This window comes from Cydia pomonella, chromosome 5 (genome assembly GCF_033807575.1).
Source record: "Cydia pomonella isolate Wapato2018A chromosome 5, ilCydPomo1, whole genome shotgun sequence".
NCBI classification, from domain to species: Eukaryota; Metazoa; Arthropoda; class Insecta; order Lepidoptera; family Tortricidae; genus Cydia; species Cydia pomonella.
Genome location: NC_084707.1, coordinates 19,882,209 through 19,908,385, shown reverse-complemented (window position 1 = coordinate 19,908,385; position 26,177 = coordinate 19,882,209). Strand labels below are relative to the sequence as shown.

At 38.5% G+C, this 26,177-nt stretch overlaps 1 protein-coding gene across 3 annotated transcripts in view; it reads right to left on the bottom strand.

Annotated features, from left to right (window-relative positions):
* Nucleotides 1-3,271: 3,271 nt before the first annotated feature.
* The window catches only part of LOC133518027 (G-protein coupled receptor 179), a 68,691-nt gene continuing 45,785 nt past the window's right edge, over nucleotides 3,272-26,177 (bottom strand). Inside the window, exons 2-11 of one of the 3 annotated variants that reach the window (XM_061851566.1) lie at nucleotides 18,422-18,574; nucleotides 14,419-14,943; nucleotides 13,757-13,984; nucleotides 10,939-11,007; nucleotides 9,579-9,746; nucleotides 8,747-8,941; nucleotides 8,113-8,316; nucleotides 7,779-7,976; nucleotides 6,996-7,016; nucleotides 3,272-5,837 (exon numbers count right to left, since the gene is read on the bottom strand). In XM_061851566.1, coding sequence (XP_061707550.1) covers nucleotides 5,685-5,837; nucleotides 6,996-7,016; nucleotides 7,779-7,976; nucleotides 8,113-8,316; nucleotides 8,747-8,941; nucleotides 9,579-9,746; nucleotides 10,939-11,007; nucleotides 13,757-13,984; nucleotides 14,419-14,943; nucleotides 18,422-18,550 — 1,890 coding nt within the window. In that variant the 5' untranslated portion in view covers nucleotides 18,551-18,574 and the 3' untranslated portion in view covers nucleotides 3,272-5,684. Of the gene's footprint in view, nucleotides 5,838-6,995; nucleotides 7,017-7,778; nucleotides 7,977-8,112; nucleotides 8,317-8,746; nucleotides 8,942-9,578; nucleotides 9,747-10,938; nucleotides 11,008-13,756; nucleotides 13,985-14,418; nucleotides 14,944-18,421; nucleotides 19,396-26,177 lie in introns of those variants that run through there. The other 2 variants (XM_061851569.1, XM_061851570.1) reach the window with 2 other exon arrangements.

The window sequence follows — 26,177 nt, the reverse complement described above, 5'->3', positions numbered from 1 at the left end:
ATTAATTAGCCTTTTGTAGTAAACTGAGTTCTGGAATTTGTTAAGATTAAAGTCGCCTGCTATAATGACATGCTTATGGCTTTTTAGTTTTAATTTACACATAAGTTGATCTAAAACTTCGAAAAATGATTCTATACTACGGTCAGGTCTGTAAATAGTCACTAATAATATGTCTGGCTTAATTTCTATACTACAACACTCTATAACACGCTCTTTTGAAAGTTCTGTAATATCGGGTCTCTCCTTGTATTCGATGCCATCTTTTAGCAGGATCGACGTGCCTCCTCCTCTGTGTTCAGATCGACCAAAGTTTGCGGCAAGATGATATCCATGTATGTTAATGTAGTCCTTATGGTCCTTTTTAATCCAGGTTTCTGTAAGACAGATTGCTTGGTATTGTTTTTCGCTTAAGAAACTTTCTAATATTTGCATTTTGTTTTTTAAGCTTTGTACGTTTTGTATAAAAATCGAAAAATCAGTTCCGAAAGGAATGATTTCTCGGTTGATTGTTTGTTAGGTTGTCTGCAATGACTTCAGTTTCTTGTGTAAGCGGTGTAGTGTTATCAGGTATACTTGGTAAGTCTTGTCCTTGATGCGTTGCGTCTTGTTGTTTGCAGGGTTCATAGACTTTACCGTTTATTAATAATTGGTTATTTGTAATTACAGCATGATGCCCTGCACGCCTGGCTTCCTGTAGAATCTTTGTTAGTTGTCTTCTTGTATTCAGAGAAATATCATCTAAATATTCTGTGACTGCAAGACCGGTATTTCGGAAAAGGTTGTCTATGTTGTAGTATCTGTTTTATCATCTTTTTACTGTTAAGTTCTATTGCCACAGGTCTCGATTGTTTTCTTTTACCTATACGGCGAGCTTCTTCAATGTAATTTTCTATATTGATATTCATTAGGTCTCGGAATATATACATAAGTTTTTGATGGACTTCTATCTCTGTTTCTCCATAGTATTCGTGTAGACCATGTAGTACTATAGTTTGATTGTATTTTGTTGAGCCCGTTTGTGAGGTGTTTTCTTGTATACGCTGTATGTTTTTTTGTAGCTCATTCTTCTCATTTTCGATTATCTGTATTTTGTGGCTTAGATTTTTTATACTGTCTTCTATCTGCTTAGTAGATAGATCATCAGTTTTTTTGGTCATTTCTGACTTATATAAAGATATTGCCGCATGAATCTCGTACTGTATAATATTTTTGAAACGTGAAATTATTGCCTGGTTATTTAATTCCAATTTCTCGTCAAGAAGCTTACTAAAATCTTCTATGGTAATAGGGTTCTTTGTTGTGTTTTGTTTTTGGATTAAAAACTTGTTCGAAGTGTGAGATTCCAAAATCGTACTTTTGGTTACATTTTGGTCAGTTCCCTGTGTACTTGGTGATTTTTGATTTTTCTAGACGTTCATCTATTATTTTTACAAAATCAGCAACTGACAGGGCCAGCGTGTTTTGTAAAGACGCTAATCCATTTTGTGTGATTAACTGAGGATTATTTGGCGAGATATTCAAATCTACGATTGTACTTGAAGCTGACTTATTTGGCGTTATTGTTATGTCCGCTAGAGAAGACTTTGTATCACCTAGCTCACTTAGTGCATTGCTTTCCGTGGACGAGTTTGTTACAATTGAGTCGTTAATATGAGGCTTCTGTAACTTCTGCAGTTGTCTGGAGGTGCTGACTTTCGGCTGAGGGTATACTAAGCGCGGCAGCATTGACGTGCCAGGTTTAGGCAAAAGGGTACTTGGTTGTTGTGGTAGTGATTTATCGCAGCAACTTCGACACTTCCATTTTTTCTTATCTTCTATAGTCATTAGAGTGTATCGTTTGCCACTCACTCCTATTCGTTCTAGACAGTCTACACAGTACCGCACTTGACAATAGGAGCAGTCTAGTGAACGTCTGCTCGAGATTCTGGTGTCACAATGACCACATTTCGTTGGTTGGCCCATTTTATTGCGCATACAAAGCTTCTGGTATTATTTGAGATGAATAAATCGTATTTTTATAGTAATAGCTTTCTATGTTTCATTCGCTAAAAATTTAATAAATAAGTTCCTTAATCGGATGCTACTTTTCTATGACTGTTGTTGGAATTAAAATCTAGATGGCGTTGTTGTCTTTTATCACTTTTGCGTATACGGGCTTGCGCTAGGTACTGACTCTATCTTATCTATGGTAGTATCTCCTGATTGGTCGGGTCTTTTACGCTGCTATTGGCTTATGGTTTGTTTACATTTCGTGTTTTGATTTGAATTTAAATGTCCAACAGAAGGTTGTATGCAACATTATATACTATGTTTTAATGATTTTGGATTTTGTTCCGTCACAGTATAAGCAAGTAATTATATTCACTGTCACTATTATATTGAAATTGCACGGTTTATTTGCACTTATTAAAGTTCAGTGTGAGGTCATTGACTTTTGAAAGTTGTGCCGTTTTCGCGGCAGTTAAGCAATTTAAATCTTTTGTTTATTATAACAGTAATTGTCATCACTTAATTTCGAAATGTTTATAAACACTGATCTGGACAACTGCATAGGAGTAGATGTTTATTTTTAGAAAACTATTTTTTTTTAAATGTCACTAGCAATACACTTTCATTTTTGGGTACACTTATTGGTCTTACACAGTAACTGTTTATTAAGATAACACTTGTCGTAAGTATTTGCACTATAATCTATTAATTTAAAACCTTTTTACGTCTTTAGAGTAAGTTTGACTATTTTTAGTTATTAAATTACGCGGGATGGGTGTTGACGCCGTGCGAGCGAGACGGCCATTTTCGGCCATTATATAGCATAAGCTTGCTCAGCATAACTTAAAAAAAATACTTTCTACCCTAGGGGTGCCTAGGGTGGGAAAAGCTATTTTCCACCCTGCTATCTAGCATCTGCTCATGAAAATCACACTTTCCGAACAGGAGAGATGAAAATAGAATTTACAAGATTTGTCGATTAGCTGCAGCGGTATCATATAGTTCTGTGGGTATCATGGTCGCGTTTTTATCACCTGTCATGTCATGCGTCACTTTCGCCCTTACATACTTGTTATTTGTCACCATGCCTGTCACGTTCTAACAAGTATGTAAGCGCGAAAGTGACGGGCATAGTCGGCGGTGGCAGCATAGTTCCATTTTTATCTCTTGTGCTAAAAATGGAACTATGCTGCCACCGCTGGTCTATATTGACACCGGGACAAGTAAAATTAAAATAAAAGCTTGTGAAAATTACCTTTCAGGCAAATAAAACGGCACCAAATATGAACATGTGGTTTATTAATAAATAATATATTAATCGATATATAATACTACTCGGCATCACAATAGACGCGCTCGCGCATCGCAAACATGGAACAAAGCTCAACGGAACACAAACAAACTGCCAGACTTCGCACACATAATGTCGAACACTTACTCTAATATGTACACGTATCTATTGTTATATAACACCCGCGCTATCTATTATCCATCAATGTAATTTAGAGAAAATGCTTTAAATACAATAACAACTGGACACGAAAGTCCCAATTTTCTAAGAAACAAAATTACATACCTACATACATATCTTAAATGTGTTCCCACTTAGCAGCATATTTTTACTTGTCAGTTGGGTCCCTACAATACTTGGGTGTATATTATAAAGAGGCGTAGGTATGAAGATACTAATATGATATTAATCTTGGAGCGTTACGTCACGGCACTTAAAATTACATATTGCTGCGCGAGGGACGCCCTAAAATTGATTACGTTTTGCTATCATATTAATAAATCTGAAATGAATACTCAAAGTCCCGAATTTAAGGCAGTTAATGCAATTATCGTTAAAATCTGCCTGCCATTGTTCCCCTTGATATATAAATTATACACCATGTACAACAACCAAATAAGTAAATATGCTGCTTAGGTAGGATATTCACTTTTTTACAAACGAATAGTCAACACTTACAACGAAAAATTACTTTAAATTAGGTCTAAGTACAACAACAAATATATTATCAATATATTAAACAAATGTTAAGCATATGTATTGTATTGTGATGGACTAGAAAATAAGCAGTTCATTAAATTAACGTCTTATTTTAGGTCATACCATATTTTACCTAAATTTAAAGAAAGAAGCTCCTGTTATTGATATTTGCCTGTCAATAATCGCATTCAGAACAGAAACAGGATGGTAACTGGAATGTTCGAGTCCTTATACTTTAATTAATTAATATCTACTTAAGCGGTCTCGTTTGGTCTTGAGAATCACATTTCAACTTATAAAACTATTATATTATTATGTTTGTACCTACACGAGTGACTAAAAAGGAAACTCGTATTGCTTGTGCTTTATGGACCATTAGAATAACTATCGCGATAAAAAAACTGTAAGAATGTTTTACTATATCCTATATTGCTTCGGTTTGATGTTTTTAGTTTCTGTGAATATTAATGATCTTATACTTGTTTCTGCTGATTTCACCATGTGTTAGCAGTAGAAAAAATAAACCATATTTCGTTATCCACTTAAAGGCACGCAATTCCTTAATCGTAGCAAACCAATTATAAAATCAGTTTATAGATTTGATGCGCTAAATTAATGTTTGATTGCATTTGCATCACTTTAGGGAGTTCGAGAGTAGGTAGATTTTTGGTAAGATTTGACACCTAGATATTTTGATTTCCATATAGGTAAATCCATCACGGTCGAACAGATTTTAAAATCACGCCCTATCTTGCTGCTTTGAACTGTTAACTATTAATATGTAGGTTGCTTAACAATGTTTATGTTATCACTTGTCATGGCAATCACTTGTCGTTGGCAATAACTACCATGCGGTACCCTAATAGTCAAGTACTTCAGCGGGCTCAACCAGGTGGCAGAAGTAGCTACTTTTGTTATAAGTGATGGCACTGCAGTATTAAAACATTTTGCTATTCGTGAGACCACAGCGACTTTTTTCGTTCAACAAAGATAGGTATCCGGCATACCTAGCGCATGTGAAGTTATGTTTTCGTAGTTGAATGGGATGCAACTTATAAACCTAATTTACAATAATATCAGTGGTCAGAGACTAGACAAATTATTGCTCTGGAAAAGGATCGATCCCACGTGGTTCATCTATTAATACACCAATCAACTCCGCTCTAAACGCAACACATATGAAAACTACCGGCCACTTTCCTATTTTTCTTATCCAACATGATCTTACTCGTTTAGCCATGTACCTAGTAAAGAAACGGACCTGCCTTTTTCAGCAGAATGGGCGTTTTCTTTACATAGGAGTATTTATTACTAACATTTAGGTACGGGCCACATGCCGTGCTCATTTCATGAGCTTTATTTAAATGTTTTAAGACAAAAGCTCAATATTTTTAATTACAATTTCAATAAACACATCCAAATTTTTGCGTTGGTATGTGATTTTATTGCTCGTAGCAATATTTACCCCATTCATTTTAGTCGGGTACCTAATATTGAGAGAAGAATCATTCACAAAAGCTGCCGAAACGCAGTTCGAACAGTACTTAGACGATTAATAAGTGAATTACAATCACGAACTTTTTGCAATTGTCCGAATTTTGAACCAACACACGGTGATGCACAACCCGAGTCTTCAAACCTCCAGCTGGTCGCCGTAGCCGTTGGCCGTGGAGCGACTGGACGAGTTCCCGTCGCGGCGGCGGGATCACGTCTGGTCGCAGTCGGTGTAGTGCGAGGGGCCCTCGTTGGAGCAGACGGAGTCCTCGGGCGTGCGAGAGGCGTCGCCGGCTTCGCTGGCCTCCACAACGCTGGCGCTGCCGCCGGCTTTGCCCTTGCCGCCTCGCCGCGCCTGCAGCGCCTGGACATAGAACCACGGGTTAGAGAACCATCGACAATGACAGGTAATGAAGCGTGTTGACTTTTAATAATAATTATGTGTAGTTAGGCGTAGTAGAGTTTCAAGAGTGAGTCATAGCCTCAATGCACTCATGTTAATTTTGAATATTATGATCGCGTTTATCGTGTAATAATGATAAGATAAAGCATCCAGTCTTGGCACGATTTTAAGTAAGTACTTGAACCTTTATCTCTTTTAAAGGGACATGCATGAATTTTGTTTTATTGTCTGTTGAATTAACACTTTCAACAAAACGAAATTAATGAAAAAATGTGGAATACGCAATTTTTTGTAACATTTTTGTAGAGAGTTTGTCAACAGTTTACTAACGTACAATTGTAACAATTTTTTTATTGTTCTAATGTATATTATACACTTTTATTACATTCCTTATGTATAACGAGAAAATAATATGGCATCTATATACTTAAATGATTTTTTACGGCGTAAATAATTCAATAACGTATTTTATATTTTTGATTTTTTCCTCTGTGGCATGTAAAGTCATAGGCCGCGCGCTTTTTATAGAGCGTTTTTCCTCGCGACGCGCGCGCCTCATTAATTTTTGCAAATTGGTACAATGGATTGGTACATTTGAATCGAACGGGAAGTAGAATCGGTTGAAATCTTCCAAAACATTCAAGCATGTAGCTAATTGAGACTTTTAGGTAAGTACTAAGGAATTATTATTAATTATTAGATTATTAGGATAATAGATACAAAACTCAACACGCTTTGTAATATCTAGTGCATTTAGACAGGTCAGGATGAAACGTGAATCATAACTTATTCGTGTAGCATCGGTTTAATCTCTACAAACAAACGTCAGCGTGATGAAAGACGCTCAAAGGAAGATCAAGCCGAACGGCAGAAATAGCGAACAAAAACATCCGTTATTATGATTTCAATCAAGGAATCTCAATTGAAAGATAAAACGGATAGTTCTGAGCGGAGAGCCGGGCGCCCAATGGCTGGGGGCCCGGCAACAGATAAAGCAGACATCCGAGCATTGCAGACGGACAGGGTGAGGCCGCCGGCGGCGGGGCGCGGGGCGCGGGTCCAGGGACATGCGGGTGCTCCACGTCAGTGCACATGCGATATTATCACACCTTTCCTTACCTTTTCACGACTGCCTTTTTTCTAAAGTTGGTGTGGGATGGAAGATGAAACATTCAATTAATGGCAATGAAGATAGATAACACCGATACAGAAGGGTTGAGGTATCACATAAGTACCTACTGTTCAAGAATATACAATAAATATATCGGCAGGTTTGTATGAAGGTAGTCACGAGTACGAACTTTGGGAAACAGACCTACTACAGGTATAATCTGCAGAAATACGGGATATAAACTAACTAGCAGTGGTTAATGATGTAGTAAGTAGGTAGTAAATATGGGTCTTGCTTATTGCATACTCGTATGGGTGTACTACTTTACTGTCCAGAAATGTTCAGATATAAAAATGGGAGGTTGTTGGTAGGTTATGGCATACATTGGTTATGGGATGGTAGTGTTCTGTTGATGCAAATTTTTGACAAAATTGTTGTTATCGGATGTCCGTCTGTTGGTCTACGTAATATACTACTTATAATATAACATTGATAATATATGACCCATGAACATAAGTATGAAAATTCAAATTGGACTTACTTAAGCTTACTCATATCATAAGCTCAATCTGTATGCACTTATTGCTGTTATGGCGCGTGAAGTGTACTGAATAATACATGTTATTTCATGTGCTAATATTTAAAGTGTTGAAGCGTATGATGTGTCTCAGGGTCGGATTAAGCTCTATTTCCATTGGTTCATAGTTTACCGGGTAGAACCTCGGCGATAGAAATGGATAATCCAACCCTGATATGATGCTACAATTATATCAACCCGGCACCAAGTATACCTGTAAGGAAAACCGCCTGTGCGGCGGCTTGCGTCCCCCCCTGCGTTTGCTGATATGAGGGTTGTCGCGCCGGAGCGTCTTGTTCCTGAGGATCTCTAGCTGCACGTAGAGCCGCTTCAGCTCGGCTCTCACTTCCTCAGACGTGGGCTCCTCCTCGCCTTCTACGCCAAAGCCCTCTGCTGGGCCTCTGCGAGACACCTGAAACCAAGTTTTTGAAGATAAATTTGTTTTGCTTCCAAAAACTCCTTTTCCAACCAAGGAAGCATAGATATATTTCGTAACAAAATTGCTGCAATAGTTCCATCCGATTGTCCAATAGTTTATGCACTCTTACCTCTTGCGCAAGCGATCGTGCGCGGTATCCATGCCACAGCCTCGGCGCGAGCACGCATGCCAGCGCGGCGCCGGAGGAGACCTGTGCACGCGCCGTGGCGGCCAGCGGCTCCTGCTCGGGCGCCGCACCTGCCAACGCTGCACCGCGCCACGCTAGCCCGCTAAAAAACTCGCATGCCAGCGCAGTAGCCAGCCAACCGCGCTCCTGCATACAAAACAATGCTTATTAGATCGTCATTTTTTGGGTATCGAAGTGTCGGGGATTAAGGCCGGCGCCCCACTGCAGCGCACGCTATGTACACGACCCACGTTCCTATACAAAATTTCGTGGGCTTGCCCACGGTTTGTATTAAAACGTGGGCCGTGGATGTAGCGTGCGCAGCAGTGGGGCGCCGGCCTAACTCCCTCTACTTTTGCGAATCGTTGTAACTTATTGAGATATGCTTTATATTCAGGTTCGCGAAATGGGTTGCAGCATTAAGTAGAAGTTCAGCACCCGTTCAGTTACATAGGGCCATGTCTCGTTTGTACAGTCGTCTCGCTTTTACGTTGCAGTCGGACGGCTGGCGGGCTCCCTTCTATGACTTTGTGCTTCATTGCTTTTTATCCTAATCACTTTTAAGATATATTTTTACCTGAAAGGGCACATTTGCGTTCCTCGCCGCATAAGCGATCCTAGCTCCAGCGGCTAGCAGCAGTAGTTCAGCACCAGCGGTAACGTGATGCCAAGCCGCATTGGTGCAGCCTTCTCGCTCACACGCCGCTGTCGCAGTAAAGGCTGCTAAATAACATATGGCGCCACAGAGCATCGCGCCTACTATTCGGAGCACCTGCAAAGTACACATAATTATCGGTAAAACAACTTGTATGTAAAACCAGCTATACACAACCGATTCAACTTGGAGTACCTTTAGTCAACTCTGTGGAACCCTAGCACTCTAAGAAGATTAACGTTCGCAGCCACGCGCCCCTCAGCACCACTCCAGTATCAAAATATAGCGTATCATATATGTGCCTAAAGATACCGTACCACAGAGTCCCTAGGAACTAAAATGAAAAGACCTCAAAACTATACTCACACATTACGCAACCGCCCTCCCACCGAGCAGTAGGTATAACAATATAATATGCCATACCTCAGAGTCCCTTGGAGTGTCCTGAACTCGGCCAGACGCACCCACAGCCGCAGCACCACTGAGCCGTAGCACATGCCCATCCAGCAGCGTGACCCTAGTCTCACATTATACATATACTTGCATCATGTAGCACATATATGCCATACCTCAGGGTCCCTTGGAGTCCACCGGTGCGCGTTCCTAATCTGGAACTCGGCCAGAAGCACCCACAGCCTCAGCGCCACTGAATCATGGCACACTACGAAGCCCAGCTCGAGAAGCAACACGCCCATCCATCAGCGTGACTCTAGTCTCATACCTATATATATATACTGCATCAATTATGCCTTACTTCAGAGTCCCTTGGAGTCCACCGGTGCGCCTTCCTAGTCCTGAACTCGGCCAGAAGCACCCACAGCCGCAGCACAACTGAGCCGTAGCACGCTACGAAACCCAATTCGCGCAGCCACGCGCCTGCCACGCAGCGCCACCGCGGCTCCTTGATGTATTGTGTCGCTGCCTGCATAATATAGAGGTAGAATATAATAGTAACCAAATAGTAACTAACCATGATGGTAAAACATAACTCCTGCTCCCGACCTCCCTAATAATGGCCCAAAAACTTTTATAGGCTATTTTTTTCTAGAATGTTGCCTAGGTTGACTACCTAAAAAATGGTTTGACTACGATGAATGCTTTTAGGCCTATCAAATTAGTTTTTTTCGAAGAATCTATTTCCAGCATGCTAGAAATCATTTTAATACCCTCATTTGGTCCAAAATGCTTGAAATCAGAGTATGCGTAATCCCAGGAGGTGTGCATTTTTTATTTTAAACTTTATTGCACAATCAAATTAAGAACAGCTGTTTTTTCCGTTTCTTTGCTTGTAGCTCGAAAACGGTATGTCCAACGGAAAATGTCATTCAGTTCAATATTAAAGAGGGTTAAATTATACGTCGAATGACGTACAATGAGCATCTAAAACTTCAAAAACGGTTTAGTGGTACAGCCGAAAAGAAAAATTAGAAACCGGGAACGTTTCTCATTTAATGGTAAACTTATATTTTATTAAGGATAACGCCTTTTCACCAGTGTCTGATCCTGGTGGGTTCCTTCTATATCGAGTGGATTGACAAAATGCTCCCAGGGATTGCGCTATTAGACACATTTAGGATCAAATGAAGATATTTTAAAACGATTGTAGCTTACTGGAAATTCATTCACCAAAACGCTTTTTATGCCTATTAAGATATGTCAGCTCAGTGCCAACCACTGGAAATGAATGGGTAATTTTTCTCATAAAAACACAAAGTCCCTCGAAACATCAAATCACCGCCAACATTAAACTTACACCTAACGATGTTCCTAATAATAATCTATCTACTTCCCAGTCTTATGTCATAATTATTACCTGCATAACACGTGATATGTTACCACGATTTGTTAATGATAAGATAAATATAAAATATCGATTCCATTCAAAACAAACTTAGACAGATAAACTGTAATGTAAGAAGTGCAAAGATACATTATTTTCACTGTTGATAACATTAGTATGTTGACTGCACGCGGATGGCAAGATAACGTCAGATTACTAAACTTTAACAATTGATCATATCAAAATTGTGTACATTATCAAAGTTGAAGAGCGATTGCCCGATTGGTGCCAGAATCTACTTAAATATGATACACGTGTACCACTTGCTACTTACGGATCCATACATCAACAGAGCCCCAAGCAACACCACCTCTAGTACAGTCCACATGCCCATTGCCACGGCCTGGAACCAATAACAGAATAATAGGTACTTCTAGCCCTTTTAACTTCGGTATAATTTTCACAAAATAAACAAGCAGCCATTGATATTTGTCAATCGGCTACATTGAATATCTACTAGCAGTAGCAGCAGCAATTAGAGTTAGACCATATTAATAGCCAATCCTTGTTTTGATTTGAACACAATACAAACAGGACAGTAGCCACATAACGAGCAAACCCATGAAAAAATGTCACACACAGTAGCCTCAATGTGACTCAGTGGATACGTAGTGGTATCACTTTTTTCATTTCATTTCATTTCATTTATTCGTTGCAACCGTGGTATTACAGATGTTCTTTAAATAGAGTACAATCATGGACCCTACTAGGGCGTAGCAACATTTTTATGTCTAAGTACTTATTTCTAAGGCACTCTTATAAAATAAATCTGTAAACAACAACGACAAATAGAATAATAGGTAATTAAAATCAAATATTTACAGCATTACAATAATTAAAATCACGTATCATCCATATAAGTAGTGTTGTTATTATTATATCACTCTAACATTTATCATGTTCCATTTTTATTAAGTACATAATTATGGTTATTATTAAGTATTTATTTATTCGAATTATTCATAAATTCTTGTAGGTTGTATGGACATTCAGTTAGAAGGTAACTCTTAAGCTTATTTACAAAATTATTATATTTGGTTTCATTTTTTATATACTGAGGGATGTGGTTATAAATTCGAATGGACATTGAGTAAGGGCCTTTACTGAACATTTGGAGGTTGGCTGGAATTGCTTGCACAAGTTTATTCCGATTACGCAAGTTATGTAGTTGTGGCTTGGGGTTTTGGATTTTAAACAAGTCTTCGTATTTTCGCACAAATTTACAAGTTTCTAAGATGTATAAGGATGTGAGGGTGAGTATATTTAATTTTGCGAAAAGTGGTTTGCAACTTTTTTCAGTTGTTGTCTTGGCTAGAACTCGTATGCATCTTTTTTGTAGTAAAAATAGGTCATTAATGTTTACACTATTTCCTCACAAAATTATGCCATATTGGAGCCATGATTGTGCAAAAGCATGGTACGCAGTTACTGCAGTTTTTAAATTGGTGTTTAATAATATTTGTTTGAGCGCATACGCAAATCTTGATAATTTAGCCGAGATTTTATCAATGTGGGCTTTCCAGTTAAGGTTTTCATCTATGCTCAAGCCGAGTAGTGGGCAGGTGCTGGTTAGTTCTAGATTTTGTGATTGGTATGAATAATTAATTTGTAATGCTAATCTTTGGTGTGGTCTAAATTGAACTAAGTTCGTTTTTTGTAGATTTATAGTTAGGTTGTGTTCTTCAAGCCAAGGTAAAACATTATTAAATATTGTGTCTAGGGTATTAGTAACTTCAGTGGAATTCGTGCTAGAAAACACGATTGAGATGTCATCTGCATAGAGTAGGGATTTGATATTAATAGTGTCAAGTAATTTATATATAGTATAAATAAGATGCAACCCAATACGCTACCTTGTGGGATAGAGCAAGTTGTTCTTATAGTGGATGATCTTATTTTGGATACTGTTTTAGTATTGTCATTGTAGAATTCTATTTCGACTATTTGTTGGCGGTTCCTGAGATAAGACTTAAACCATTCATACGCAATGCCACGAATACCTACTCCGTATAGCTTATTTATAAGTATATCATGTCGGACTCGTCATATGCTTTGCTCATATCTAGGAGCAACCCGAATGCATATTTTTTATTATCAATTAATGTTAAGGCTTCTTGAACAAATTTATATAATGTTAAGGTAGTAGATCTTTGTTTCCTGAATCCGAATTGTCGTTCATCAAACACGTTGATTTTGTTGCAAAATGATGTAAGTCGATTGGCCATAATGGACTCAAAAATCTTTGAAAAAGTATTGAGCAAAGCAATGGGTCGATAATTTTGGGTGTCTGAGTGGTCTCCTTTTTTATGTACTGGTTTTATTAGTGAGATTTTAAGGCTATCTGGGATTATTCCTGAGGAAAATGACTGATTTATCAGGTCTGTAAGAGGATTTGTTAACTCGGTGGCACATAATTTGACAAGTGAAGGAGGAATTTCATCAATCCGTAGCTGTTTTTAGTCTTTAAATGTTGAATACATTTAAATGTCTCGCAGGGTTGTACCGGCGACAAGAAAAATGTGTTGGTGGTTTGGTTAATGACGGGGCGGCCGCGCGGTGTACTATTTGCAGTAGTTGATCCTACGGAAGCAAAAAATTATTAAACGTATTCGTCACTAGTTGCGGATCATTTATAATACCACCGTTTATGTTTAGACTCTTATTTTCGGTTTTCTTTATTTTGGCTTTATTAGTTTGTTCGCCAATAATTTGCCACATTGTTTTTATCTTGTTTTTGGATTTGTTAATTTTTTTTTATATATATACTGCTCGTTTTAGAATTTTATCATATGTTTTAAAATGCTGTTTTAAAACTGGGTCGCCTCCTTGATGCATTAATATTTTTAGTTGGCGTCACAACATATTCATGGCCCAATTTGGGTCTCGTTTTGACTTGAGAAAGTGTAGTGCAAGTGTAATGGTGGCAGAACGTTCTAATTTTGAAGCATAACAAACCATAAGTCGATTTGCCAACTTACAAAATTTGTGAAAAATCTAGTCCGGTATTTTAGACATCTTTATTAATGATGGCATTTGAGCAACGCTTTCCGTCAACCTGTTAGAATGTCTTTACGGATCCAAGAGTCACTTACTTTGCATTTTCTCTTTCTGAATATAATGAGGCCAATGACGAGACACACGAGCATGCCGGCCAGGTTGACGGCCAGCAGCGTGGCGTGGAAGATCTCCCCGTCACACTGCGCCTCGTCGCCGCTGCCCATGCCGCACGCCGCGCAGCGCAGCGTCTCCGTGATGGCCGACCCGCTCAGCCAGCCGCTGCCGATCTCGTGCCAATAGCCCCGCCGGCACTTGCACCGGTACTTTAAAACAAACAAATTTATGATATCATATTCACATATTATTCTTAAATGTTCTCATATTCTAGATACATCGCTGTCGGAGGGCCGGGAAGGTGGGATACATTAACAACGTCTAACAATAAGTATGTACTAGAACTTGCAAGCATATTCGATACGAGTACATTGCTAATTGCCTACTCTGTAGGTAGAATAATTTCAGTCGATCGACTATATATACCGCAATGTAATCGCAGACCAGTTCTTGAACAGTCTAAATGGGAAGTCCAAGTTAAAATATTTAACCGGCAATGATAATAATAAATCGCAATGTCCCCGGACAATAGGTAAGTCCTTAATGGAACCTCTTAATGGAATAAATTGAGTTGGATGAGAAATTTGATGACGTAGGTACCCGCTCTTGGGCCTTCTGACACTCCTGTTTGTAGGAAATTTACCTCTATATTCTGAAAGTCTGATCCCGAGGCAGGAAAGGCTTCACAATCCGTTGTGTCCGGATCGCAGGCCGGCGGCCCACTCATGCGATCGTACATTGCTTCCTCACACGGCATAACAGGCATTCGTCGGAACAGTGCCGCCGCGGCGCGGAGAGCGCCCGATCCCCGCGCCGCCGCCGCACCGCTCCACCAGCCTCTGTCTTCCCTTTCGCATGAGTACCAGGCATTTGACCAGACGACATTACTCGCGTTCCATGCAGAGGCTAAAGTTTTCCAAAATTGCTGGAGGGCTGCAGAGTTGTTTTGTTGAAAGATGATCAGTCTGGGTGGGTCAGCCACGAAGAGCACGCCGAGGCGGAGCTGCGGCGCGCCGAGGGCCACAGCGTCGGGCGGCGGATCGAACTGGGCGGCCAGCACGGAGCGCGCCAACGCCGCCGCGCGCGACTCGTTCGCGCCGCCCGTCTCTATCAGCTCGGACAGCGACCGCGCAGCTTGCGCTGCAGCTGACTCCACCTCCAACACATTCTAAACAAACAAAATTTTAATTCATTACTTATGTATATGTATATAATAATCATTTACAAAAAAAAGTGTATCCACTTTTTCAGCAATTCCACTTCACTAAATGGTGTTATTCCAGCGAAATTATACGAGTTAATCACTAGGAAGAAAATATGAAGTGTTCCCTTTTTTTCTCCAGGGTCCAATCATCAAACCCTGGCGTAAACATTACGTCACGAAGTCTTAAACAAGGGCAAAGGTGGTCACACAGTTAAGTTGGTTCCATTGTTGCCCTTGCTCTTGCTTTGTTATTGTTGCCGTATAAAACAAAATAAGTTTCCAAATCGGTCCATCAGCCAGCTTGAGGTACACAGCAAATCACAGCAACATGAAAAAACCAATGAATTGACAACCTCATTCTTTTTTATTATTACAGACCAGGTAAATAATTATACATTTAAAAGATAACATTAATATACATTTAAATTATAACATAAATATTTATATGTGCTAGTAGCAATATGAAAAAATGAGAATTATTCCAGAGCTGTGAATTTTGACGTAGTTTAGATATAGATAATAAAGTTCGAATTCTTCACCGATATTCGACACCGTTTCTGTCCATTTTCGGAACACAAGTCTGAGTCATTTTCATCAGCTGCGCACAATTTTCAGCTCTCCAACCATTTTTATACACTCAACTACTCAAACAGCAAAAAATAAACTATCAATCAGCCGACTTTGTGGAAGTAAGACATACAAATGGTATGTTATTGGAGTCCAAGAATTGTAATGTATGTCTGCTCAAACTTGTCAATAATACTTGTGTTTGCCTGGTATTGTTAAATTATTGCTAATATAGTATCAACCATTTCCAGGTATATCAGTTTTGCTAAAAGGAAAATAACTTTCATCATCCAAACTGAATGATTTCCCTTTGTAATTTCGAGTCATCTAGCGACACTGACACATAATGGTCGATTTTTACTGATTTGTGTATTCCGGGACTCTTACCTTCTAGCAGCATTCCAGATCTTTATTTTTTAATGATCGACAAAAGTATGGTTGGTAACAGTTAAAAAATTTGGCGGCATCTCGTTGTCTCATGGAATTCCTAAAATTAAAAGTGCTTTGGAGTTAATTCAGGCGTGCCTTGGTTATCATCTTCGTTGGCTAGCCACTACCACTTTTGCGATTTATAGTCAAGGGTGCAAGAATTCTATATTCTATACATAGTAGAAACTGGTTTTCGCAGAGTTTCTTGTTTCGACTCCATTCTAACAAAACAGCGGCCAAGTGCGAGTCGAACTCGCCCATTCTGTACCATTTATGACGTATTAAAAAAAAACTACTTACTAGATCTCGTTCAAACCAATTTTCGGTGGAAGTTTGCATGGTAATGTACGTTTAAGTTTTATCATTCTGTTATTTTAGAAGTTATGGGGGGGGGGGGGGGGGGGGGGACACATTTTACCACTTTGGAATTGTCTCTCGCGCAAACTATTCAGTTTTGAAAAAAAAAATACTAGAAACCTCCATATCATTTTTGAAAACCTATCCGTAGATACGAGTACCCCACACGTATGGGTTTGATGAAAAAAAAATTTTGGGTTTCAGTTCTAAGTATGGGGAACCCCCAAAATACTATAATATTTATACCTACTATATACTGAGAACACAACTTCGGGCAATTTATTTCCTGACACGCGTAGGAAGTTTACACGAACGACAGGTTTCCGGAAAAAGGTATTGCGTCCTGTCTATTTACTATCCAAACCAAAGTATGCAATAGCTTTCAAAATACGCATAATGTTATTTCAGTATCAGGTCGTCTGCGCTTGGTGCGATGATATAGGTATTTACAGAGCCTGTCCTGTATGAGACCCGACCATGACTCCGGATGACATAAAGGCAAATTTTATTTTGGACCATTAGTATAAAGCACTCGGCATTTATCTCATCATTCTCGTCAATTTAGATTAGAAAAGGTTGAGCTGAACTTTTAAGTACTTATTATTTTACCAGCTGTTGCCCGCGCCTTCATTTGCGGCGATTTTGATAAAGGGTATTTGACTGTATTTAAAATTATGCACGAAATAAAGCAACGTAAACAGCAGTTATTTTTGGACACTACTTCTATTTTATAATTCGTATAGAAGTATAAAGAGAAGGTAACTTGACCGTAGCGTCATTTGCTAGTGTTTCATATAAATTACGAGTACATACTGGCAAATTGTTTTGACAGTTCGAAAAAAGAAACTGATTTGACTAGTGGTGGAAAAAATAACGGTCGGGTTAATTTATTTTAAAACTGTTGTTAATATTTTTATCACGTCATTGCCACGTTTGATAGACCCGATTGCGAATGATGACTGCCGATTTTATAGGTACGTACGTACTACGTATAGTTTGTTAATAAGCTAAAATGTTTCAAAAGTAGCTGAAAAAATCACGATATCAAAGTAATATTCAGAGGTTGAGCCACTGTCTGAGCAGCACAGCGCAGATTAAGCACGCTCTAGCCTAATAACTTTAACTTAACGAAGACCCTTCGTAAAATAAACTGGCCCGGACTCGCCGCGGCCTGCGAGCGAGGGCTCCCCAAGCACAAGCGAGTCCAACGCTCAGTAAATCCAGTGCGCTCCCCGGTGACGTACCTACCTATAACGATTACGTATCGGAGGTCACGGGTAACACTGGCTCGGCGTTACCATTAGATAGCTCGGTGAGGTAAGGGAATACATATACTTTTCTTGGCTTAAAATTAATTTCCTCAAGTTTGGCCGCTGGAAGTTGGTGCATTTCGCCTTGCGACGCCCGTATAATTGGATGAATTATTTATAATGTCTTTCAGGAATACAGAAGAGTTTTAATTCGAAGAATAAGCTCGATTTTAATGCTCAATTCGTCCGATATTAGAAACTTGATGATTTTGATAAAGAAAGTTTAAATTTGTTATTCTCCAGTTTTATGGTAGACATTGATCTGATATAAAACAGCAGTTCAATTAAATTTCAGGTTGTTTTAAATACGGCGAATGCATATTTATCTGAGGTTTATTCAACGGAAAACGGTTTGTAGTTCTAAGGTAGGTACCTACTTATTCAGATTCGGCAATTTATTGTGTTAGATATATTTCAAACCAACGGTACCTACCTACATTTTACCAAACGCTGCTGCTCTGAGTGTGCGTTTCGTGGCCCTTGGGTTAGCGTCGTCGGACTCGACGGCGACATCTGAGGGCCTACCGCGAACACCGAAGTTCGCAAATTACGGGCATCTTACTGAGGTTGTTAGTGACAGAGAAGGATACGCGCAATTTGCGAATTTCGGTGTTCTTAATAAGTGCCTAAGCAGCGGGTGCCGCAGGTGTCGCAGCCGCTGCTGTGGGACATAGTGGTGCCAGCGGCGGCGACTCGACGGGTGCGGCCGCGCACGTGCACCAAGCAAACGTCCACGCCGCACATCCATCTACCCCCGCTACATCTGCTACAAGTCTCACCGAGGGCCTAGGCGGCGGGTGTCGTAGCAGCAGCGGGTCGCAGAGTGGCCCCGGCGGCGGCGACTCGACGGGCGCGGCCGCGGCGCACGCGCACCAAGCGAACGCCCACGCCGCCCACCGCGCCCGCATCGCTCACCTCCAGCCGCGCCACATCTGGAACATCAGTTTTATCTTTAGGCATATTGTAAAGTTATATCTGCAGCATTTTCTTACATGAATTAGCAAACTATTGTTAAAACTTTAACCTGCCCACGATCTTTTTTGTACATATTACTTTCTTCTCTTCCAGAGTAAATTAAAAATGTATCTCTTGTCACCCACGACATAAAACCGATGTGATGCCACTGACCTAACAAACAAATAGAACCATTAAGTCAAAGTTGCTATGCCCTATTTGTTTTGAAAGGATCAAAGACGCTCTGGATCTGAATGGTTACGAAATTCATCTTTGAAAAACATTTCCTCCAGCTAATATCCATTCATACTTGTAATATGCCTATTACTACTTAGTGTAAATTAAGTGCAATTATTTAAATACCATACTTGCTGTATTTCGCAATTAATGTACCACTTTAGTTAATTACCTACTACCTTCTTACCTTTTTTAGGGTTCCGTAGCCAAATGGCAAAAAACGGAACCCTTATGGATTCGTCATGTCCGTCTGTCTGTCCGATTATGTCACAGCCACTTTTTTCCGAAACTATAAGAACTATACTGTTCAAACTTGGTAAGTAGATGTATTCTATGAACCGCGTTAAGATTTTCACACAAAAATAGAAAAAAAAAACAATACATTTTGGGCGTTCCCCATACTTAGAACTGAAACTCAATAAAAATTATTTCATCAAACCCATACATGTGGGGTATCTATGAACAGGTCTTCAAAAATTATATTGATGTTTCTAATATCATTTTTTTCTAAACTGAATAGTTTGCGCGAGAGACACTTCCAAAGTGGTTAAATTTGTGTCCCCCCCCCCCCCCCCCCCCCTGTACCTTCTAAAATAAGAAAATGATAAAACTAAAAAAAATATATGATGTATGTAAAATTGGTTTGAACGAGATCTAGTAAGATTTTTTTTAATACGTCATAAAATTAAAAAATAAATTTTTCATCAAAGCCATACTTGTGGGGTATCTATGGATAGGTCTTCACAAATGATATTGAGGTTTCTAATATCATTTTTTTCTAAACTGAATAGTTTGCGCGAGAGACACTTTCAAAGTGGTAAAATGTGTCCCCCCCCCCCTGTAACTTCTAAAATAAGAAAATGATAAAAGTAACAAAAATATATGATGTATGCAAAATTCCACCGAAAATTGGTTTGAACGAGATCTAATACGTCATAAAAAAATTTTTTTTTATCAAACCCTTACGTGTGGAGTAACTATGAATAGGTCTTCAAAAATGATATTGAGGTTTCTAATATCATTTTTTTCTAAACTGTATAGTTTGCTCGAGAGACACTTCCAAAGTGGTAAAATGTGTGCCCCCCCCCCCCCCTGTAACTTCTAAAATAACAGAAAGATAAAACTAAAAAAAATATATGATATACATTACCATGCAAACTTCCAACGAAAATTAGTTGTTTTTTTTAATACGTATTAAATGGTATTACGGAACCCTTCATGGGCGAGTCCGACTCGCACTTGGCCGCTTTTTTATTATTATTTTTAATCGTGCTTATCATGTGTCAAAATCAGGAAACCTCGCTAGAAGCTTCATAAGCTAAAAAAAATTTAAAATTAAAATAATTACTTCGGTAGGTTTACGGGCACTTAAGTATTTTATGCTAAGTTCTACCATTTTGAACATTTTCCAAATAACGAAACGACATAAAAAAAAACTGACTACCGAACCTGCTCACCAAAGGCCATGCCTGAATAAGCTAAGTGAATCTGCCCCCAGCGAGATTTGGCTTGTAATTTTTTTTGATGATCTAGCTTTATATTAGTAGCAAGTATGCAAAATATCAGCCACCCAAATGTTATAGATTTTGGTAAAAAAAAATTATCTTTCTTCAATATTTTTATTTTTCTAGCAAGCCAATTTTGACGTGCGTCACATACATTGTGCATATAGTAAAGGCAATTATACGACATCAATTATAGGACACATTCCGATACAAAAAAATAAGAATTCTTTTTTCAACGCGCATGTAACTGCTCTGGAGTTGCAGGCGTATATAGGCTACGGAGACTGCTTACCATCAGGCGGGCCGTATGTTTGTTTGCCACCGACATAGTATAAAAAAATTATTCAAATTCCAATAAGTACCTATAGGGACCGTGCGCGTTGGAGAGTCTGCCATCTTGTGGCCTGAATCGGAACCATAAACATGCACATGTACACGTCACGTGTTTTCTTGTGCATAGTAGGTTCTGCCATCTTGTGGGCTAAATCAGAACAAAAAACATCACATTTACGTCAGTCGCCAAAAATCTGACGGCTCCTGTGCTGCCTCCTACAGTTCATGCACGCTCCCTATCTTATCTTAAACCTGTCTTAAATTAGTAAATCTAAAAACCTGTCTTAAATGAGTGAATCTAAAACGAAAACAAAGAATCGCCCAGCCCAAGTATATACGAGTAAGTAGATTATGTGAGTTTAAGAAGTGATAGAGGATGTTAGCAAAACCACCTTTTGACTCCAGCAATGTGAGGAACAAAGTACACGTTATTCACTATCAGCAACTGAGTCGACCAGCAAGGTCAATAACATACATAATATACTTAGTGAGTTAGGCGAATATGTTAATAAATCCACAAAAAAAAACTACTACAATACTTAAGGGCGATGCTTTTAGTGACATAGTCATCTAAATAAATACTCTCTTAATGACCTTTAACGATTATAAATGCGCACTCATCCCAAGTACTTTCTTGATGAATGTTGGGAAGAGACAGTGTGTCACCTTAATTGCAAAAGGCTTTTAAATCTATTAAATGAGGGGGAGGAGAGGATGTCTCGGGCGAATACTTGCAAATTTACAACACTTAAATCGCAGGAAGACTGAATAATTTTTTTTGCAAGATTTTCAGCTACTATAATAGTACTTGGAGCTTGTTTATATACCAACCTGTATCTTATTATATACTTTGCACACATTTTGACGGTTAAATTTGAATTATTAGTATTGATTACGTTATGTACCTAAAATCGACGTCAAATATGCTTTGACGATTTTTGATATTATTATATTTGACGTCGATCAGTAATCTAATTTAATGAAATCGAAACAGAGATGTGTCTTTTATGTAATCGAGGTATTAATTAACAGACAAAGTGTTACTACATACATATATGGCTATCGAAATGAAACTGTCGTAATAATTGGCAATGTCCCGGCTAAACTGTCAAATATTGCAAAACGACCGACCAAAAAACCGACTAATGAATACGGCCGTCGCATCTTTTCAAAAGATTTGCAATATGTTAACTTTATGGTTCGACGACCGGTTTGGCCTAGTGGATAGTACCCTGCCTATGAAGCCGATGGTCACGTGTTCAAATCCTGATAAGGGCATTTATTCGTGTGATGTGAGCACGGATATTTGTCCCCGAGTCATGGGTGTTTTCTATGTATTTGTATATAAATATTTATATATTATATATATCGTTGTCTAAGTACCCAAAACACAAGCCTTATTGAGCTTATTGTGGTACTTTAGTACATTTGTGTAATAATGTATCCCAATCTGTAGCATCACTCAAGGAGAAGCTTTAAAAATTGTGGCTTTCCGATACTTTGGTTACGACTTCCTAGTTCCATTGAGTACTTCTACTTTTTTAATTTCCTTTACTTTTCTGGTTCGAATTCATATCTATTTATATTATATATTGAATGTTTATTTTTTATTATTATTTATATTTTTATTTATGCATTTTTTTATGGTTATTTTCCTATCTATGTATATTTGTATGAATATGTATTCAAAACGTGCATTTCATTAATTTCAGTGATTGTACACTTCTGTTTTACTCATTTCCTCAAAGGTTAACTGGAAGAGATCCCATACAGGGATAAGTTCGCCTTTGTTGTATTTAATTTACTCTGTAAATGTGTTTTTATTTCTATGTACAATAAAGTATATATATACATACATACATAATGTCCTATAATATTTATTTATTTATGGTTACCTCTTGGTCCATGGGGTTATTCTAGCAGACGACTTGAAAGCAGAAGGACGAAGAAATTCGTGATTCAGAATTCAGTGATTTCATGAACGCTTTCTGCCCCAAGTAAAGGGAGTTGAAGAAAGACGGTGAAGTTGTCTACACTTTTTTTTAAATATTTCTGTGAGTAACTGATATTTTGAGGTTGAAACTCATAATTACGAGCCATTTTAATCCTAATTAAAGGATGACTCATGTAGACCGGTCCGGGGCCAGGCCAGGCCGAGCTGGGGCGTCCGACACTTCGTTTTCTATGACGAGTGATCACTCACGTGATGCTATCCATAGGAAACAAAGTGTTGGACGCCCCAGCTCGGTCCCGGGCCGGTCTAACGTGAGTCATCCTTAATACGAGAAAAAGTGTAGGTATATAGTATGGGATAAGTGGTAATTTCGATATAGTAAAAACAATATTATAGTAATTGATATATTTTCATTGCAATAAAATTAAATAAAACTAACTAAATTAAATAATACTATTATAATGAAATGAAAACTAGTTAAAGCTAAAAATAAAATTAAGTATAGAATAACAAAGGAAAAATAAAAATATACTTACCTACTAAATAATAATAAACCCAATTACATAGAGAACAAACACCCCGTCCTATAAGTCGGCCTGCGGCATGGACCCCATGACACTGGCGGCGTTACCTCTCTGTATCGCAAGGGAGATGCGTTGAGAGAGGTACGCGCCAGGCCTGGGGTCCCCTGTTGTGCCGACCAGCCGCGCCGACAATGCCCTCATGAATGCTGACCAGGGACCCAAAGTCTCAACCGCGAGCGCCGCAAACTCATAGTCGTTGAGTAAGGCTGAGTATTACAATTACTAAGTAATGATAGTTACATTTAATGAAATACAAAATATCTAGTAAGCAAAAGATAATACATGGACAATAAATACTATTAATTAGTATTTATTAAATCTGGGTTAATCCAAATAATCTAAGTCAAACTTCAGAGCAGCAAAAAAAATGCCGACGAAACCGCTACGAGGATTTCCAATTAACCGCCCCAAGCTTTTGGAACCTCGCCGCGGCAAAAACTTGCCTGCAACTTTGGTTTCATGATATCATTAATTAATATTAAGTACGCACCTAATACGTAGTATTTTATACAATCGTGATATAATAAAGAGATTTTCATTCAAGTTCTAGCAACGAAGCTTGCTGAGCTGCCTAAGTAAGGTACGAGATTTAAAAAAATGTTTATATATACTAGTGGCTCTGTGAGCTGTAGAACTCGCGAGCATAGCTAAAAAATGAATAAATGTATGGCCCCGCTGTTTAGAAGTATTTACAAAAACTAAATTGACAAAAAAAACATAATTATCGAATAGGATGGTCCAACTTTGTATGTAGAAAAAAAGTGGAATAGATTTTATCTTCACAAGCCTCCCTTTATTATATTATGGAATAGTAATCTATGTGTCAAATTCGAACTCATTTGCGAAATGATTTAGTGGTCTCTATGATTTGCAATATCCTCATACAAATAAAAAAATTGCAAAGTAACCAAAAAGTAACAAAAAAGGCCCGCCATATTTTCAACATACTTATAACTAATAAATAAAACGTATAAAGAGCCCATAAAGCAGAATTATTGATGGGTCAATTTATTTTCATACAATTTTGTATGGCAGAATTGTTTCATTTATACCTCTAAATGATGTTTATTTGCTCTAAAAACTTTATATTTTTGGACCACCCTATTATCGAACCTATCCAAAAAAAACACGGAAATCGGTTTAGAAATAAGACCTGAACAGTAGAACAGATGGACATACTAAATAAATAAATGTTTGCCTAAGAGGCCAATTCGAGAAAATTTGGAGTATTTTTGATATTTCACCTACATACTGTAAAACTTCTACCGCTTTATGCTTTAAAAGTTGAATGTCCAATTCGTCCTTTATATTTTCTATATATTTAATGAAAGCTACTTCAATTGGTTTCAATATTATTAACCAATTAAAACTATGGTTTTTTTTACTCCAGTCATGGGATGTATGGCATCATTAATTTTCAATTTCACAAATATCAATGAAAAATTATGCTTAAGCATCTCTTTGGCTCTAAAATGTTGCCAGCAATTAAAACCTGATGTTAAATCGTAGTTTTAAGGATTTATTATCTATACCATCCCATTACTGGTGCCTGTTCCATTATAGGGGTGTTTACTATATCAGTAAAACAATATGGATCAAAGTCAAATGGCGTTCTACAAGTTTTAATCATGTGTCAAAAGATACTCCCCTTCCCGTTTCCAAACGCCCATACGGTCAGTCGGTCATCCCCTGAATGGTAAAAGTATAACCACCTCCATCCATCCTCGTCGGCAAAAAGGAGCGCCATCAGAGCTTTACTCTGTAGTGTTTTATTTCTATAGGATTTGGTAATTTAATCCGCTAAATTACATTTTGCTACATCGAATACCTTTACTAAAATATCAACAGGAGATTTATTTATAATAAATTCGTGTCCTGCATTTTTGTAAACAAGATCTATAGCAGGCATCGTCGGCTAGTAATCTATCTACATCAAAATTTTCCAAAATAATGCCACGAGCCGTACCGTGACTTTCTGCCGCGACAGCAGGCAGGAAAAATATAAGAAAACTGTTTCCCTCCTTTAGATGTGATATGATAATTAGATTTTTAGAACAGTAAAAGTACAATTTTCTAAATGGTGGCTTACAGTTTTAACATCGAATAATTGCGCCAAAACGTGCTGAGCTTGTAGGGACTTATTCGCCAGTTCATTGAAGTAAGCTACCAACACGTTTTCCAAGAAGGACTGGGCATTTCTGCTAATTTTCCATTGAATAAAAGTTTCATATGCCGCCAATTCTTTTTTACCCAATTTTGATGGTAATAGGCTATCGTTCTCGGCTCTTGCCTCTATTAGTATTACTGGCAGTGTCCATTTTACGTGTTTTTCATTTTCAATGCTTGAAAATGACATTTAGTCAATATATAAACTAAAAACATGCAAAACTATTCCAATTTTATAACAAATACGAAAAATGGCTGGCGCGTTATTTTTTTTTACGCACGATTTCAATGCGTTAATAAATTCGATAACTTTAATAAATAATCAGGATTTTCCTCGAGGCCGTCTGAGAAATCATTCCTGCAACTAGGTATTCTAAATCTATCCTCCGCCCCACCACTGACCCAATCCCTCAACCCTCCGATTACTCAACCTCACAGGACATCAACCCCTGATCACTGAACCCCTCGACCCTGAACGACCAAACCTTCAATCGCCAATCCCCGACCCCTTAACCCCAGACCCTTTAACTCCTAATCCTAACCCCCAATCCCTCAACTTCCAACCCCCGACCACTCGACTTCTATCCCCCGATTCCTGAACTCCCAATCCCTCAATCTCCGACCCATAAACTCACCACACCCTCTACCCTCTAACCTCTCAAATCCTGACTCGTCAAGCCCCAACCCTTCAACCCCCAACCTCAGACCACCGTCTAACTTTACCACCATCGTCTACCTTCACCTCTCACACCTACCCCTCACCTCTTACATGAAAAATTATAATACACCCAATTATAAGAGT